This window comes from Ascaphus truei, chromosome 2, assembly GCF_040206685.1.
Source record: "Ascaphus truei isolate aAscTru1 chromosome 2, aAscTru1.hap1, whole genome shotgun sequence".
In the NCBI taxonomy this organism is placed as follows: Eukaryota; Metazoa; Chordata; class Amphibia; order Anura; family Ascaphidae; genus Ascaphus; species Ascaphus truei.
Window position 1 is genome coordinate 34,285,050 of NC_134484.1, and position 19,903 is coordinate 34,304,952.

The 19,903-nt window shown below is 39.8% G+C and overlaps 1 protein-coding gene across 5 annotated transcripts in view; it reads left to right on the forward strand.

Moving 5' to 3' along the window:
• ADCY8 (adenylate cyclase 8) overlaps positions 1-19,903 on the forward strand; it is a 464,483-nt gene that overhangs the window by 326,971 nt on the left and 117,609 nt on the right. For all 5 annotated transcript variants that reach the window (XM_075582007.1, XM_075582004.1, XM_075581999.1 and 2 more), the window contains one exon: positions 2,186-2,286. In XM_075582007.1, the coding sequence (XP_075438122.1) occupies positions 2,186-2,286 (101 nt within the window). The remainder of the gene's footprint in view (positions 1-2,185; positions 2,287-19,903) is intronic.

A 19,903-nucleotide genomic window follows, 5' to 3' on the forward strand; every position in this document is an offset into this window, starting at 1 on the left:
GTCTTGATAAATCAACAGCTGGTCAAATTTTGCACCAGCTTTGGAAAAAAAGTACAGTATATAAAAAACTGAGGGCAATAAGAACCTACACCAAGTTATAAATCTCATTTTATTACAGATGCTTGCAATGTTTTTCATTTCTCCTTATGTGAACTTTAGTTTCCCACAATACCACTATGTCATCAAAATAATATACAATTAATAAAAAGATGTAAATAAGCAGATACTAAGGAGAATACGTAAATAATGTAAATGTAGATGTAAATGTAGTGTAATGTAGATGTAAATAAGCTGTTGAAGTTCACATTATGCCAATCAGTCATTAGCTGTTTTTTGTCATAACATATTTATTTGTATTTGCAAATGATCAATAGTCACATTGTTATTAGAGATGGGCAAATCGTTCGCCGGCGTTCGAATTCGTCGCTTCTTTGCCGAGGTGGATATGTGCGGCTTGGGTCAAAAAAGGGACATCCGCCTATCTTCGTGTGTATGCAATACCACCGTCCGTCCTAGCACATTCGATTGTAAATGTTGTGATATTTCAGTCGCCCAGAAGAGAGAGACCTATCTTAGTATAATCCCAAATGGAACATACCTCAGATACCAGGGTGGAATGCTAATATGAATCAATACTGCATACTTTGCATATCCTATTAGCATATCTCCCATGTATCTCAGGTGTGCTCTTTTTTGAGCACAGTTCTAGCCACATGCTGTTTGATTGGAGGTTTCAGGGGATATCTCATTCCCTCCCTCTTTCCCTCCTCCCCATCTCCCTGTCTTCCTTGCTCCCCCCGTCCTCTCCCCCTTCCTCTCCCCCTTGCTCTCCCCCTTCCTCTCCCCCTTCAGAGTCTGGAAACTCTGTGTGAATTGAATGTCCCAATGTTTGTACAGGCCGATGTTATGTCATTTGTGCAAAAGGTAAATTATGGCAGTTTCAGGAGCATTCAGCAGAAATGTAATTGTCCAAACCACCTGCACATAATCGTCGGCGAGTCGAATTTTGTTCAAAAGCCAGCAAAGCATTTGCAGCTCGAATTTTGACACATTTGCCCATTTCTAGTTGTTATCTGAATAGTTAATAATATTGCCTATATGTACAGTCTCAAAAATATATGATTGGTGTTCTATGTGGTTGGTATGTAACAATTTTCACTGATAAATTACCATTATTTTATTGAAGGAAGTTGGTTTATCAAGCCACTCAATATTTTTCCTGGGTACTTATTTTTGTTAAAAATGCCTTACACGATTGTTGTGTGTCCCGCAGCTTTGAGATCGAAGCAGTTCCTGCGAAACACAAACAGGCAAACAGTGGAGATTGGCAAATCGAGCACTACTGTATGATCGACTCATATCACAAAGAGATGCTGCCACCTATTTAGTTGCCTGTGATTTAGTGTGGCGCTAAAGGGTTTTTTTTTCCCACAATTTATCTTTTTACATTTTTAATCTGTTTAATATAGGTTTTAATGTTTGGAAAATAAACACTGAAAATTTCCCCCAACTTTTTTTTTTTTTTTTTTTAAAACAGAAAATGTGAAATCCTTAAATATAAAAAAAAAAATACTATGTTGATATCACGACAATAGCAAAAAAAATCTATAACAAACAATAAAGCAAATATCCCAACCTATCTTATCAACACTTCCATTGAGCCATGTCATGGAAACAATACTAGCAGATACAATGTGAGGGCCGGTTATAAAACACAAGTAAAGTAAAATGTATTTAGCTCTAAAAATAACCTTAAATAGCATAGATTCGTAGCGAATTACAAAATGGGTATTTGTTGGTAGTAATTTAATTGGTTTTTAATATTGCCTCTTTTTTCTAACAGTATTCATTATTCTTTTAATCTGCTGTGTGTTTTCTTTTCTTCTATATAATGGCAACTTTCTGCAAATAACTGTTTCTGAATAATGCAGTCGACAAAAATAACAATCCGAAAACGTAGAATCACACCAATAATGGAAGCACGAGAAAACAGGAGCTAATAAATCTTGTGTAGATGCAACATTGTCATTTTATTTATCTTGTGTTTATTCATTTTTATGTTTTCTTAGCTGGCTGCGACAAGATCTGCTTGCTGATTTGCTACCGCTGTAATCCCATGTCATGCTGATTCACTAAAACAGCAATAAATGATTCAGACTATTCATTCTTCTTCTTTTTATTTCAGTATTCCCAAATGAGGGATGAAGTGTTCAAGTCAAACTTGGTCTGTGCATTTATTGTTCTTGTTTTTATCACGGCAATCCAAAGCTTGCTTCCTTCATCAAGGTAAATACAAAGATATTAATTTCTATGAATTCTTTCTCCAGAAAGATTGTTTGCATGAACTGTATAAAACATAATGTGAAATACTTTATACATAAATTTTTACAGTAAACTTTTTTTTGTGTGTTTTGTAAATATATATGGCACTGTATGCATCTACTGTGTTCTACTTAAATAATATACTTATTAGCATATCTCCCATGTATCTCAGGTGTGCTCTTTTTTGAGCACAGGTTTCTCCGTGTGTTGTTTGATTGGAGATTGCAGGGATATCTCTTTCCCTCCTCTTACCCCCTCCATCTTTATTCCTCTCTCCTTCCTTCCGTTTTCCTTCCGTTTTCCTTCCGTCTCCTTCATTCCGTCTCCTTCATTCCGTCTCCTTCCGTTTTCCTTCCTTCTCCTTCCTTCTCCTTCCTTCTCCTTCCTTGTCCTTCCGTCTCCTTCCGTCTCCTTCCTTCTCTTTCCTTCTCCTTCCTTCTCCTTCCTTGTCCTTCCGTCTCCTTCCGTCTCCTTCCTTCTCTTTCCTTCTCCTTCCTTCTCCTTCCTTCTCCTTCAGGGTCTAGAACGTCTGGGCAAATCGAATGTCACAATAGTTGTATTGGCGGATGTTATGACATTTGTGCATAATGTAAATGATGGCAGTTTCCGGAGCATTCGCCAGAATTTTTAACTGTTGAAGCTGCTTTCGAATATCTGTCTGTGAATCACATTTTGTTCAAAAGTCCAAAAGAATTTGTATCTTGAATTATGACAGATTTGCCCATCTCTAGTTGTTATCTGAAAAAAGAAAAACCTATAATACTACCTATATGCCTCCAAAGTATATGATTGGTGTCCTATGTTTTTGATATATAACAATTTTCGCTGATAAATGAGCATTTTTTTATTGAAGGAATTTGGTTGATCAATACACTCAATATTTTTTCTGGGTACTTATTTTTGTTAAACACACCTTATACGATTGTTTTGTGTCCTGCAGCTTTGAGATTGAAGCGGTTCCGTCAAAACACGAAACAGACAAATAGTATACGTAAATGTTTTGTCTGATAATGTGGTGGTCATTAATGTGCTAGATTTAGTTAAAATATCATATTAAAATACTCACATAACAAAACTGCAAGACTAGGGGGAAATCCCCAAAGTCACCTCTTAATTGTGTGCACACTTAAATAGATGAGCAGTTTAGAACAGTGTAAACATTGAACCTCATTGTTAAATCAGAGTTGTGAAGATACTTTAAAACATAACTTTATTTAGTCATATAAAATAAATTGTACATAAAGTGTATGTGCTTACAGGGGTTGCTTATCCTGCCGACAATGCCAAATGTAAAGTACTGACAGGAAATACTTATTCAAAATGTACTGATAGAGATGATTGTTCGAATTGTCGATATCACACACAAGTACACACATGGATATGCCCCCACCAATTGTTAGTCAAATATTGTTTATTGAAATACTTAGCTTCGGACAGTGTTAGCAGTCAGGATACCACGCACATGGATTACCAGGGGAAACCCAACACCTCTGCTCAGGTGCCTGGAAGTTAGAGTTACTTTTTCTGCGATCACGTATTCCAGGACATAAGCTGCTTCACTGTTAGCCTTGTCCCGGGATGAGGTTCTGCCCCTTGCATCCAAGACAAAGCTTAAATACCCTTATCTCAAAGAGAAGGGGGGGAGCCACCCCTCCCGAAGCCAACAACATATCTACTGGAATGTTAAAAAGAGGAACTAAACCGCGCTGAAGCTGGAACAGGCAGAAAAAGAGGTACTAAACTGTTTGACATACAAAACAAGCTATTTACCATTATAGCACAGTAAACATTATTAGTTAACCCATTACACACCTAAATGTAACCCCTTACATGCCTAGGGATGCCTAGACCATTAGAAACAAGACAACACAAGATAAACTCCATTCTCCTTACATTCCACCTGTGGTTTCTGACACACTTACTGAATAAAAAACTTTGACTAACTATTTGCAAGCATGAACCATCAGAGACAGATTAGACTTCATTCCGTACAGTGTATTAAAATCTGAAGTGGGATGAGAAAATATTATATTCCGGGATAGTAAATATGGAATGTACTACTCGTTGTCTCTGGGGGTTCATTTGACCTATCCCACATATCATATGGAGAACTGGTCTTAATGGGTTAAGCTTGTACAGTGGGTTTAGTAATCAATTTCCAACTTATAAAACATAGTAAGTATTTGCAGAAACGCCGCGGGGTCATTTGAGAGGGGGGCGCGAATGCTGCGGCTCCCGGGCAAGTGGCGCAGTTTAAGAAGTTTGCGCACCCGTGTATTAAAGTGTACACACAATTTAGAGGGTTTTTCCCCCAGTTTTGTCTAACTATTTACCTCTGTCTAGCACCTTGATATAGCCCTAGAGCGGACTACCCCCTCCTCAATTACTCACATAACATGATGATTTTAATAAAACTTCTAATTTTGAGAGGTAAACTAATTATCAGATAGTTGAAATAAAAATATATTTTCACATTTTATATCGTTATACACGAGAACATCTACTCGTCACAGTCACCTATACCTTATATCATTGTGAATTGTACCAGATATGAATTATCATACATATTGGGAATCATACAGTATAATGCATTTATTTATTTATAAAATGTTTTAGCAGGAAGTAATACATTGAGAGTTACCTCTCGTTTTCAAGTAGGTCCTGGGCACAGAGTTATGATGACAATACATGGTTACATTAAATGAACAGGGTTTTACATTATATTTAAAGACATTGCATGCACAGTTAGAGATAATATAGTATAGGCGTATGTAACAATTACTGACCAGGTTAAAATGTGAGACAGCTTTAATTTTGAAAGAACTTAGACGGGTGACAGCTTTGAGAGTATCAGGTAGATTGTTCCAGTTGTGAGGTGCATGGTAAGAGAAGGAGGTGTGGCCAGATACTTTGTTGAACTTTGGGACCGTGAACAGTCTTTTGGAGTCAGATCTCAGGTGATAAATGCTGTGTGTGGTAGGCGTGAGGAGTTTGTTCAGATAGGCAGGTAGCTTGCCCAGAAAGTATTTGAAGGCAAGACAGGAAAAATTAACTTTACACCTAGCCTCAATTGATCGCCAATCTTATTCTTTGAGCATTTAGCAGTGATTTGTGTCGTAGTTACATTGGAGGAAAAAGCGGCATATTGCGTTGTAGAGGGTGTCTTGTTTGCCAAGGTGAGTTTGGAGTGCTGTACCATATACTATGTCCCTATACTCTATAATTGGCATTAGCATCTGCTGTGCCATTCACTTTCTGACCAGCTGGCTCAGGGAGGATTTGTTCCTTAAAAGTACACCCAGTTTGGCATAGGTTTTGAATGTAAGGCTATCAATGTGTAACCCAATTTTTAAATGAGTCAAACATATGCCCAGATATTTAAAACTCGTGACTGGGGCTAAGATGGTTATAGAGTTGGTTCTGATCTGTAGATCCATCATTGGTAGCTTTAGAAATGTAGAATTGGTCCCAAATACCATTGTTACAGTCTTGTCAGTGTTTAAAACAGTTTGTTTTGGGAAATTCAGATTTCAAGTCTCAAAAAATCACATTGAAGTACGTGTTCAAGGTCAGAGAGGCTAAGGTTGTGTTCATATAAGATTCTGTCATCTAAATACTTGTGCATTGAAGCTCCCTTACAATCATTAATGAAGATTCAAAAGAATAGGGGCCCCAGAACAGAGCCTTGCAGGATACCACAGGTGGCATCCAAGGGGTTGAAGTTAGATCCTGAGATAGACACATGTTGGGATCTACCTGATAGGTACAGTAGGAGGGAAACCAGTTTACCGTGTGTTCCCATATTCCAGAGCACTGGAGCTGTTTAACAAGATAAGATGATCAACAGTATCAAAAGCCTTTGTAAAATCTAGGAATATTGCACCCGTAAGTTGTTCCAGTTCCATTCCACACTTATTATGAACTTTTAGGAGGGTAGTTACCATGGAGTGTTTGGGGTGAAAGTCAGATTGGAGTTGGCTAAGGAAATTTGTCTTAGTATAGTAATCGTTTAATTGGGAGTGGACACATTTTCCATGACTTTGGATAGTATTGGGAGAAGAGAGATTGGAGTGTAATTTGAGACAGTGTTTTTGTCCCCACCGTTGAAGATTGGGAAAACTGTGGCAGTTTTTCAGGTCTTAGGGATATGGCCTGCACACAAAATAGAGTTGATTAGGGAAGCCATATGGCAATAGCTGGGACACTGAGTTGTAGGAACTTTGATTGCAGTAGGTCAGGTCCACATTGGCTGCTTAGTTTTCATTTGAGGAGTGCTTATGTAATCTCTTCAGATACTGGGACAACTTGAAATTGGGAGAGGTTGGGGATATAAGCATTTTTCCAGATTGAGCTTCATGTTTGTAGTTTGGGTTGTGCTTTGCTAATAGGGAAGTAGCACACCCCACAAAGTTTTCATTATATGTGTTTGCAATCTCAGTGAGCTTTGTCATAGTAATGTCATCCTTTTTGATACTAGATGTTTATTGATGGCTAGAAGGCTGGAATATATAGTTGATGACCTTCTAGAGGTTTGCTGATTTGATGTATTCTGCTGAAGATTGTCAGAGTAATATTAGGCTTTTATGTGTCTTGTTTGCTTTGTACGTGTATTCTGCAGGCATCTGTAGTTATTAAGATCCTTGGTAGTTCCAGTTACTATGTAGCTTTTCCACAAGGCATCCCTAAAATGGTAAAGTGCAATAAAGTCAGTTGTAACCATGGAAGGTGGACTCCTAGTACTTTTATTCTGCAAAGCGGAACATAGGTATCACAGAGTTTTAAGAACTCTGGAAAAAATCAAGCTCTGAATCGGGGTCAGGTATAATGTCGATTCTGTACCAACAGTTGGTAAGATCAGCCACAAACGTTTATGGGTTAAAGATTCTAAATTTTCTAGTGAGTAGAACTTTATGGCTTGATTTGGGTGGTCTGATTTTTCTGACACAGTACATTATTGCATAGTGCCTGATAATGTCGGGTATGATAGTAGATAGTAGTTGATTCTGTTGGGACTAGAGGGTAGAATCCAGTCAAGCAAGGACTGGTTGTGAGATTTCAGGTTTGTCCATGTGGGTTGGGAAATTTGTTGGGTTAGATTTAGTGTCTTGAGTTGTGTCTGGATTTTTTTTGATTTTAGGGTCAAGCCAATTGTAGTTGAAATCCCCAAGAACTAACAGCTCACCCTTCCAATTCAGAGAAGAAGTTGAGCCAAGAAACAGAGTGATATAAGTCAGGGATTGTAATGGAAAGAATACATGTATTTATTTGTTGTTTTTTTTTAAGTATGGCTATGCAATTAAATTAATCTATTGTAGAAACCATATCACATCACCCTTCTTTTGTATTAATCAAGTTGATGGTCGCGGAAATGAAAAACAAAATACATTTACATTGTCAGATGCTATGTATAATGTGAACTGAAGCAAAAACATCAATATTTTATATAACACATATGATAAAGATGTTGTATGTTAATCTTGCTTAATAATAAAAAATGTTTAACAAAAGGCACAAGAATGTATAAAAATAATCATAGTCTATAAAAATATTTGTGTTGGAATAATTATATAAATAGAAAATTATGCTATGAAAGTGCTGTGCTGTGTATACTAGCAGGGGTGACTGAACTTGGGGAGTGTACAGTGAGTACATTTATTTTAAATTGTGTGGGAAATTAAATTTTGTACCTTTTTTTTCCCTCCTGCCTGGTTGAGCCTGCAGTGTATGTGGTTAGTTGACTGCTAAGCTAACACACCTGGTTGGTGTGTGTACCCTTCTTTGTAATAGATGCTTGTAATTAATCCTGAGCTTGCGTGTCCTGCTCTGTGTGATTGAATTACTGTTTGATTTAAAGTGGTGTTGTAATAATTGTGGAGTGAGAACCAGGAGTTGGAACAAGGAAGATGTGAAACAAAGTATATTGAATGGCTGTAAATTGTTAGCAATTTATACTCCATAGTGCAACATGAGCAGAATTGACAATGCCTCTCAATGCACATCTTGCCGCATGCAGCACTTAACATCTGAGGTCTGACTCCAAAAGACTCTTCAAGGTCCCACGGCTCAACAAAGTATCCAGCCGCTCCTCCTTCTCTTACCGTGCACCTCACTTTGAGGGAGGAACAGGAACAGATAGGTAGTTGGGTAACAGTTGGAAGGGGAAGCAGGGGGAAGAGGAAGAGGCAGGCCCGTTCTTGGCTGACCCATCCCAATAGATTTGACATATTGAATGAAGGTATTGGTAGTGTCAGGGCAGGAATGGCAAGGCTGGGGGAAACTGATTCCACTAGCAGCCAGGGGAATAGTTCCTTCAGCACAGAGGGGGCTCAGGATACTTGGAGACCAAGAAAGGTTGTGGTGGTAGGGGTCTCAATTATTATGAAGGTAGATAGGGCAATCTGTTTGTTTTGTCCCAGGGGTTCGGGTTTGGCACATTTCAGATCGGGTAGACAGATTGTTGGGGTTGGCTGGGACTGACCCCGAGATCTTGGTACACGTTGGCACCAATGACAAAGTTAGAGAAAGAGAAAGATGGATGGTCCATCTTTCCGCAGGCTCAGTACCACAAGATTGGCGTAAATTAGATGTGGTGCCTATATGTAAAAATGGAGCAAGATCATAACAGGAGAATTACAGACCTGTAAGTCTAAGATCAATAGTGGTGAAGCTACTTCAAGATTTAGTATAGGATAATATTCAGGAATACCTAATGGATAACAACATTATTTGTAATAGTCAGCATGGATTTATGAAGGATACTGTAGGTCGTGCCAAACTAAGTTAATTAATTTCCTTGAGGAAGTAAGTAGAAATTTAGACCAGGGTAATGCAGTTGACGTGGTCTACTTAGATTTTGCAAAGGCTTTTGATACAGATACACACAAGAGGTTAGTGTACAAAAAAAAGCAAATTGGACTTTGTCAAAATATTTTCACCTGGATTGAAAACTGGTTGAAGGAGAGTTGTCGTAAATGGAACTTATTCAGGTTGGGCTAAAGTTGTGAGTGGAGTACCTCAAAGATCGGTACTGGAACCCCTTCTTTTTAACTTATTTATTAATGACCTTGAAGTTAGCATAGAAAGTCTCCATCCTTGCTGATGACTCTAAATTGTGTAAGGTAGTAGAATCAGAGCAGGATGTCATTTCTCACCAGAAGGACTTGGATAATCTGGAAACTTGGGCAGATATATGGCAGATGAGGTTTACTACAGATAAATGTAAGGTTATGCATTTGGGAAACAAGAATCAACAAATCTTTTTAGAAATGCAAGGAATATACCAAATAAGTAAACAATATAATGGCCATTATATACATAGGCAAGATAAGTTAAACCATCCTGTAATAGATAATAACATAGTCATTAAATACATTAGAGTACATATTAACCACTTATTAGCCCACGGGTCAGCTAGTCATGGGTGTCCATGATCAGCTGACCATAAATTGATACAAAGGGGTTAATATAAACATAAAACTACACTACATACACCTCTTGGCCACCTTAGTGGGTAGTAAAGCATGATCTTTCTAACCGCTAAGGTAACCAAAGGGTTTACCCCTCCCACCACAACCCTGGTAGGCCTAACCACCCTCAATGAAGCAACTACCCCCATCTCCCACGCTCCTACCCCATCCCCGCCACAAAAAAAATCCAACTAGAGCCTAGATAGCCACACTGTTAATCAATGTACACCCTAAATAAATAAAGGTGTTACTTACCCATGTTGGGATGAATGCCATCCTTGCCATCCTCAGGGACACCTGCAGATAATTCCAATGAAGGGCCGATACCCGATGGCACACAAATAAACAAAAAAGAATCAAGTCGGAACAATTAATTCCATCCGGAAGCTGTTAGTCGGAGGATCCTCAACTTGGGCTAGGATTTTTTCTTTTTTTAATGGTTGGTCAGCAGCCCTTTATTGGAATTATCTGCTGGTGCCCCTGAGGATGAGGAGGGTGGCCTTCATCCTGGCAGGGATAAGTAATACCTTTAATTGTTATTTTGGGTGAACATTGATAAGCACCCATTGAGGGTTTAGGTAGCCACAGTGACAATCAATGGATTAATAGGCTAGAGTTTGATTAAGTTATTATTTATTGTCATGTATATTTTGTAACATGTATTATGCTTTTCTCTGGAGAATATCCCTATTGGACACATTTGGCAATAGGACTATTGCCCACTATTGTGTGGGGGGTTGTTCTGTTAGGGATTGGGGGTGGGTGGTTGGGGTAGTTTCCCCAGGGAAGGTGGTTAGGCCTTCCATGGGGTTGGCGGGAGGGGTGAACCCCTTAGTTACCTTAGCGATTAGTTGTGAGGATTGGACCTCGGTTCCACCCCGTGACGCGAACTGTGACGCACTGGGTGACGCCCCTTGCATGTGCACTGCACGCCAGCGCCGCAGTACTCCTGCCGGCACCAGACCGAGACTGTGCCCCCGTGTCACATCCCGTGACGCAACGGAGGATGCTCCTGTCTCCACTACACGCCTGCGTCGCATGACCAGAAACACTCGAGGGGTTAATGCTAACATTAATTATTCCACAGCTGCTATACACTCCGCCCCTGCCTATCAGTACACAATCTACCTGTGATTACGCTTTGCCTGCAGCCTTCCCATTGTCTCTCTGTGCCTTATATGCCCTTAGGCAAATTGGCTGAGCATTAACTTGTGTTTATGAATGAAGTGCTTGCCTCAAGCATCCTGCTGCCCTGCCGTTGCTCTGTGCATTCTGCCTTGATCTCTTGTATCTTTTGACTTCAGCTTGTACCCAGAACTCTACCTTCTCTGACCCCTGGACCTTGGCTACGCACAACGACCATTCTGACCTCTCTACTCCTGGACCCTGGCTATGCACAATGACCATCCGACTTCTATTCTTGACCACAGCCAGTATCACAACTATTCTGACCTCTCCTACTCTGACCCAGCTACATGACTACAACTCTGCAATCCGAACATGGTTGCGTGGTTGTTGGTCGGTGTATTCTAACATCCCCACCTCAGCCCTGCGGTTCCATCCGGTTTGTGGTGAGCACTCGTTACAGTATGTTCAGCTCCACAAACATGGATCCCGCTGAGGTGGCTCGAGTTCAGCCCATGCATTCTGACATGTTTAACCAAATAGAGAAACAACTTGACCAGAATAATTGGCGAATGGAACAACTTCTACTTACAGTACAAGCTTTGACTGACCAGGCTAAAAATGCTCCTGTGTACCCTGTCCCCTCAGCGGTGTCTGCTCCCATAACTGTTCCCATGAACGGAGCCTCCGAACCCCGACTCCCTACACCAACTGCTATGGTGGCGAACCTCTTGGTTGTCGCGGTTTTCTTAGCCAGTGTTCTATTCAGTTTGAATTGATGCATCACGTTTTATATCCCAGCGATCCAAGGTGGCCTTTATTGTATCCCTGCTAGTTGATGATGCCTTGGCATGGGCTTCACCTATCTGGTAACAAAGGCCGGACCTCACGTGCGACATAGGCTGCTTCACCAAGGAATTCCACAGAGTATTCGACATGTCCGGACGCAAGGTAACTGCTGCCTCATGTCTCATCCATATTTCCCAAGGCAGTCCCGTGGCCGGGAACGCAGTCAAATTTCGGACCATAGCCGCTGAAACCAGCTGGAACGATGAGGGATTGGCGGCAGCATTCTGGCAAGGTCTCTACGAGAACCTTAAGGACAAACTTGTTGCGTAGGAACGCCCCACGGAACTGGAGGAGCTCATTTGCCTATGCATCCGAGTGGACTTAAGATTACAGGAAAGAGGGGCAGAGAGAAATCGACGCAAGCAAGGTATGCAGTCCCTCCGCAGCCACTACACAGAGGTCCTTGGCTCTCCTCTTCCGGATCTGGAAGAACCCATGCAACTCGGAGGCAACAAGCTATCGCCTGGTGAGAAACAACGCAGATGTAATGCTGGACTCTGCCTTTATTGCGGTAATGCTTGACACCAGGTAATTGCTTGCCCCCAGAAGTCGGGAAATGCCAAGTCCCCAGCGAGAGCTGGGAGGATCACACTGGGAACATTAGCTACTTCTGCTCCCAAGATGCTGACCAGGCTTTTGATACCTATCACCCTAACACATTCAAGGCCACAACTCAGGTCTTTCTGGACTTTGGATCAGGGGGAAATTTCATGGACCAGGGGTTCGCGGAAAGAAACAAAATCCCTTTGACATGTACAAGTCACCGGTAGGGCTTGAGGCGATTGACTGTTGACTCTTACAACCCACCTTTATTTGTCTTCAAACTATACCTTTCCAGTTGCAGACAGGAGAGTTTCATACCGAAAGGATCCAATTTGACGTTATTTATTCTCCTACCGTCGACGTCATCCTGGGCCTCCCATTGCTTCAACTACTTAACCTCGGATCGACTGGACAGACGAACAACCTTTTCAATGGAGTTCATACTGCCCACAGAACTGCTCTGTGCCGTTCAATGGTCTATGTGGGGTTTCAGTACCAGGGCGGGTAACTTCTCATCTGCCTCAAATCTTCTCTGCATTTCAGGACGTATTCAGCAATGTTCAATCCGAGGAGCTTCACGCACCGATCATTCGACTGCCCCATCGATCTACCCGGCTCAGTGTCTCCGCATGGATGTTCTTACCCACTGTCACCTCCAGAGACCAAGGCCATGAAGGATTACATCCAAGAGAACCTGCAAAGGGGCTTCATCCGGAAGTCTTTGTCTCCTGCAGGTACGGGGTTCTTCTTTGTAAAGAAAAAGGATGGATCCTTCAGACCATGTATTGATTATCAGTGACTTAATAAAATCACAATAAGAACCGCTACCCCTTGCCTCTCATCACCAAACTCTTTGACAGACTACAGGGTTCCGCCATTTTTACTAAATTGGACTTACGAGGAGCCTACAATCTTGTAAGAAACCGACAGGGGGAGGAGTGGAAAACAGCGTTTAACACTCGGGATGGACATTACGAATACCTTGTCATGCCTTTCGGCCTTTGTAATGCCCGCCGCGGTATTCCCGGACTTTGTCAACAAGGTTTTCAGGTATCTCCTGGACCAATATGTCATTGTCTATCTAGATGACTTTCTAATCTTCTCCAAAACGTACGTGAACACCCAGGTCATGTCAAACAGGTACTACAACGACTACAGAGAATCACTTATTCGCGAAATTGGAGAAGTGTCACTTGATTGATTTTTTACAGTGGGCAAAACCAACTTTTTTGTTCCCTGAATATTCGCACTTGCGAATAAATGAAATTTTTGCGGTGTATTCAAACTTTGGCAAATACATCCCCCATCTCTAATCATTAACTATGTTCAGCTACAGGTGCTGCATATACATCATATTTAAGTTAGTAACAAAAAAGGATTTCAGGAAGAAAGATTTTACCTAATGCATTATAAAAAGGGGAGATGATAATTTATATTAAAAAACAAGCTCAACACAATAAAAGATTACAGATGCCATGGGGAACTTAAAAAGAAAGAATCCATATGCTGGTTCTCTCCACTTTTGGTACATTATAGAGTACTGGAGAACAACTGTAATCAAAGCCTTAGTTCTCTTCTCACCTAAGGAATGTCCTGAAATGCTGGTTGCCTTGCAATATTAGGCTAGGTTCCCAGTATGTTCTACAGCGAACACGAACATGTACCGCCCCTCAATGGGGCTGGGCCCACTATGTACCTTGCTGCACATTTGGCAGCTGCGCTCTACGACTAGTTTTTGAAAATACATAAAAATTGTATTTACACCTTGTGACCGAGGGGTGGCCACGCCCCCCCTGGCGGTTCAGCCAATGAGGGCAAACCAAACGCATTTTTTCATGGCCACGCCCCAGCAAACCCCCGCCACACCCCCCGGTTGCAATGTCCTGCATTTCACCACAGATCGCGGGTTCCACGCGTGCACTCGCCGCCACCCCGCCAGGCGCACCTGCTACAGTGCAGACTGGGACCGCAGCCTTAGAATATGATGTCAAATTTCCTAAACATATAAAGTTCAAAGTCAGGTGACAATAAAAGTACAATACAGAAAGGTTTAGTTACTTCAGTAAGGTTTTTTTTAAAAATCCACTTGTCGCTCTTGAAATGGATTCTGGTTTGATGGAGTGTTGTAACACATCAGTTTTACATTGATGGTTTACTTTAAAGTGCAAATAATCATGCTGTATGTGTTGAGATGCTTACAGTAGCTGTGAAAATGTGTCTCTCCTACTGGATAACACAGCAAATCTACATATAGTAAGGGATGGATACTTTAATTGCAACAGTTACTTGTCTCTTTTTTTTAGGGACATTTACATGTCTGCATATTGCAAGTCAAAGATTTATTGTTGTTTGAGGTTTTTTCCCCCGACCTTCACATTTATGGTGTTTTTAGTCTTCTCTTAATTTATCTTTCTTTCTTAGATGCGCAGCAAATACTGTTCCTTTTCTCCTTTCTCTCTTATTTCAAAACTGAATTAAAAAACTTTGCGATGTAACGCTTAATCCTTCCTGATCAACAATTTTAGCAATTTATTGTGTCCAATAAAACTGCAAGCTTCTTAAGGGACCATCGTTTATTGTGTCCAACGAGATTGCAAGCTCTTTTAAGGGACCTCTTAGCTGTGTAATACTATTTTCTATAAATATAGTGCCAGTGTGTGTTTGTGCATACATGTGTATATGTTGATCTAGGATATTGTCTTTGCATTCAGTAATATGTTGTTCTACAAGAATATTTTGGCAGCAGGTAAATAAATAATAACAATTAAGTAATTGTTTGCTATCTACAACCTCGCTATCATGTTTGTTCTTCATTAGTAGTCATTAGAAAATGTAGCGCATGGGTTGTTCCTTTCCCCCACCTACTATATAATATTTTTCTTAACACAATTTAATCACACCTCCTGACCCTCATCGATGCAGTTCATTACAACTAATAAGCAAATCATCAGAAAATAGTATTTTAATTACCTATTTAATTACCCTCGGTAAACCCAAATTAAAGTTTTTACTTCACTTTATCTCATCAGGGGTCTTATTCAATAAGGTGCCATCACAGTGCAGTCGGCAGCTTTGGACTTAATTGAATATGGCCTTTAATCTTCTCCATGTCCTACAAGCAGAATGACTCCTCCTGTCCTCTTTCATGGTTGTGACATAAGAGTCTGATTTATACCCTGTATAGTCATACAGTACAATGTCCATGGCTAGGTGCAGAAGATTCACAGATTCCAGGGGGAGCATAAAGGAAAAAACATACAAAAGCACAGAAAATCTAAGTGCAGGAAAAATGCAGGGTGGACAAATGTCAGCTCCAAAACTTGGCTCGTATAGAGTGTCTACTTACACACTGTAAGAGTTTCAACAGCAATATATAATCAAGGTTTAGGCAGTCAATCCATGGTGAGTGTCAGCTCCATGTCATCAGAGGAAAAGCGACCACAGTACTCAAGATGATAATCCCCAAATGCAGAGAGAGAGAGAAAAACAGCTACATAGCACAGATCAACCAGGTTTAAAAATGTTAATCTAAATGATAAAATGTGCACTTACAATAAATCAATAAAAAACAGGAATGTCACACTTCGATAGTGTACAGGAGACACCTGTAAGACTATAACATCCTTACTATGTAATAACAAGAAGTCAGGATATGAAAGGATCAGGATATACAGTAAACAGAGCACAATATATAAGCATCACTTATAAAAGTGCATATATAAATGTAATATACAAAAGATGCAGGTGCAGAACCACAGCACAAAACTATAATCACTACACAACTGTGGGACTGGTGGATCAGGAATATCTCTTGGAAGCTCGCACAATTAAAAGCATTTCGTTAGCCACAAAATGGTATTGTCTATTCGTTTTTGATTATTAAGCTCGGCTAACACGGTACATATACCTCTACATATGTTTATATACAGTGTGCGACAAACCTATACATTTGCTCGCCCCGGGCGAGTGGATTTAACCCCCGGGCGAGTAAATATTGGCCCAAGCAGCACACGTTTGGTACTAGGTGGCGAGTAGATTTTTTTGTGTGGCGAGTAGATTTTTTGGTGATTTGTCAACCACTGTTTATATATATATATATATATATATATATATATATATATATATATATATATATATATACATACATCAAAAAGAAAGAAAATGAATACCAAACCATAAAGCCGATGCTATCCACTTACGTTAGTAAGAAAATCACACAATACTGCTTGTACGTATGGAGCCCACAGGCAGCTATGCAGGACACATTGATCTAAGACAGTATATAAATAGTCATCATGTGCTTCCCTCACACAGCTAGGTCCAAACCGAAGGTTTCACAGTCATTTATTTTTCATAAGATGATAGCAGCAATAAATATAATGCATATCAATAATTGTGATAGTTTAGGAGAGTTCATAAATCAAGCACAGAGGTGATTACTATGCTATTACTTCTTATTCGATCACTAAGTGTTATTATAAAATGTTACTGTCTTCTGTAGCAGTATAGAAGTAAACATCTCAGTCATGGTTTAGGCTATTGTAGTCCAAGAAGGCCACTTATATTTACCAGTTTAGGTGGTGTCCAATTCAAACGGGGAAAAATTATTATGACCATATAGTTATTTATAGTTTTTAAGAGGCTAGAAATGCAGAAGTTATTTATCCATTATACATCATGTGAGAGACACTATTTGCATTTATATAGATAGGTCACAGATATGGATCATCAGCAGAAATATCCAAATACCTTAGACAAAGGAAATATGAAACCAGCAGGTGCTTATAGCTGCAAACCAAGCAATATCCTACTTGTGTTTAAAAAAAAAAAAAAAAACAGTTCTCTACTATGAGAAAATACTTGTAGAATTTTTAAAAAAAAACAAAACAATTCTGAATGACAGTTTTTATGTTTTATAATATAACAAGCATTTTTTTGTTCTTATAGCAACCATTTACAAAGTCACACCCCCTTCCTCTCCTGAAACAGGCTCTGGGACACCCCTTTTTGAGCCCTGCCCTCTCTCTTGCAGTGCACCAATTGTATCTAGTGACTGCCTGGTCACATTTTCTTCCCCACAGAACTTTGAATCTTAGGTCCTCTTCTACTGCACTGACAGCCATTTAGTGAACCATCCGATCCGAATCTTCACCGATCGATCACAGGACAACGGATTGATCGTCAACTTAACTAATTACTTATCATTGCGTGGATTGTATTAATGCACATATTAAAGGGGGGGAAATACAATGTAAAAAAAAAGCGGCAGCTTGGACTGCTGCTTTAACCCGTCAAATTGTGTCTGGAGATATATTCATTTTACAGGTACCGTTTTACAGTGTCTACTCTACGGTAGTATTCCTGCCCATCTCTTTATTCTGGCCATGTCAACTTTCGTTGATGATATCACAGATAACATGCATGCTTTAAATCTTTATTGAGTCCTTCAGGGAGTTTGTATTTCAGATGTTCAGAGAGATTGGTGCATGTAAGAGCTCTCCTAATTGTTAGTCAGTGATGCTTCATCCCCACTTCTGAACTTTCTGGTTGTTGCAATGTAAAGCAGATAGCATGGGCATTTTATAAAGTAGATACCATTCTAGGGGGTATTTCCATATACTGTAAAGTGGCCATTCAGGCTATTTTGGGGTGAAATTCACTATAGACATAAATGGGGATTTTTATCCAGGAACGTCTGCTTCAGATGTATATGTAGAATAAGGCCATTAGTCACTATTAGAGAAATCCGGATCTTGATTGTGGTACTTCTTTGTGAGTGTGTTTGGATTTTCCAGTTGTCTGGTAACATACTTGGCATTTAAAGAAACCTGTGGGCCATAAAAGCCTGTGTCCATGCATATTATATGAATATTTCATATGGCTTTAGCAAAAAAAGGTGGTAATTTTACAAAAAAACACTGTTGGTAGGATTGCATGACAAAATATGCCATGGGTTAAGGACTATTGTTTTGAAAGTAGAGGCAAAGGAAAATGTGCAAGTAAAACACAATGGTGAGTCTTCTGATGGAGCTGTCTACCTAGGGACTATGGAGTGACTTTTTTCAAGTGACTGTACCTTGTCAATAGTTGTAGAGAGCTCCTGTCGGTCATAGCCTCTTCCTATAAATGTTTGCCCCTTTGCTGTCAAAGCACTATGTTACTGGCAGTACGCAGAACTCATTGCAACTGTGACAAGGGTCATGCTTTTTTAGGTGATATGAGATTGTGGCTGGAGGCACAAAGCAAGGTATTCCTGCCAGTGCCTTTCTGAAAGATTCAAGTGTCTAAGGGTCGTTCTATAGTGTGTGCAGCCGTGCCTGTGCGAACGGGCGTGCACGTGATGCACGCTTTGTGTGTGTATGTTGTGAGCGAGTGAGGTACTGTGTGTGTGTGTGTGTGTGTGTGTGTGTGTGTGTGTGTGTGTGTGTGTGTGTGTGTGTGTGTGTGTGTGTGTGTGTGTGTGTGTGTGTGTGTGTGTGTGTGTGTGTGTGTGTGTGTGTGTGTGTGTTAAATAAGATTTGAAATAAATAAATAAATATTTTAATAAATTGTTTATTAACATTGTACATACACACACACATATACACACATACTGTATACATGTCAGCAGCGGTAGCGGCGCAAATTCTTTATTTTTTTAATCTTCCCCCCTGTCGGCCAGTTCCACGCACACTGACTAACCTCAGCCAACTAAAACTGCCGCACGCATGCACGCAGTATTGAACAGCCTTAACTTGTCCTGATTTACAGTATAGATAGTCATACATGGGAGGTTAATGGTTTCTGAGATAAAGTAAGGAAAATCAAAGGAATTTAAATGTTCAGTACATTTTTTTTAGATCCATGGCAGGTGCTAGGGATGGTAACATTTTATGTATCTGGACTAATGATCATTATGTTTGCATATGTTGTTTAAAAAAAAAAAAAAAAAAAAGACCATTAACAAATTGGCATAGAATGCCTCTTCTATATTTCAATGTATGGTTCAGTATATCAGTATATTGCACTTGTGTTGTTTAGGCTACCAAGAAAAATGGAGCAGTTATTCATCAATAAGAGTGTAAAATGTAGTGTAACAGTTTACTCTATGTTTTCATCTTATCTGTGGAGTCCTGTTTATTGGACTGTTGGCAACGAGAATTCTCTAAAGTTCACGTTGCTCAGGAATGTGTGAAAATAAACTTTGATGCAACATTCTCTCCAGTTTACCAAACAACGTTGTGACGTTCTCCAGAATTTCGCATAAATGGAAATAAACAAAGGGTCTTGTGACCTGATGCCATTTGTTTTAGTGTTTGAATTTGTAATGCAAATTTACTTTCACTGCTTGGCTATTTTACTGGGAAGTTCGCATTTTTGTGATACATTGTGTTCAAATTGTGCCTGATACATATAATTCCGCAAAAAAAAAATAACATCGCACATTTTTAGACAGTTGCCAGGTTTTCTTCCCAAACACAACTATATTATATACCTTAAATGTTTGATAAGGGAGACAGAGGTGATTGTTCTCCAAGAGACTCTCTAGCTCAGGTAAATTATATTGTGGGGAAATTGCTACCTAATCACATAAAATAGAGCAGCTTTAAACAGGCATT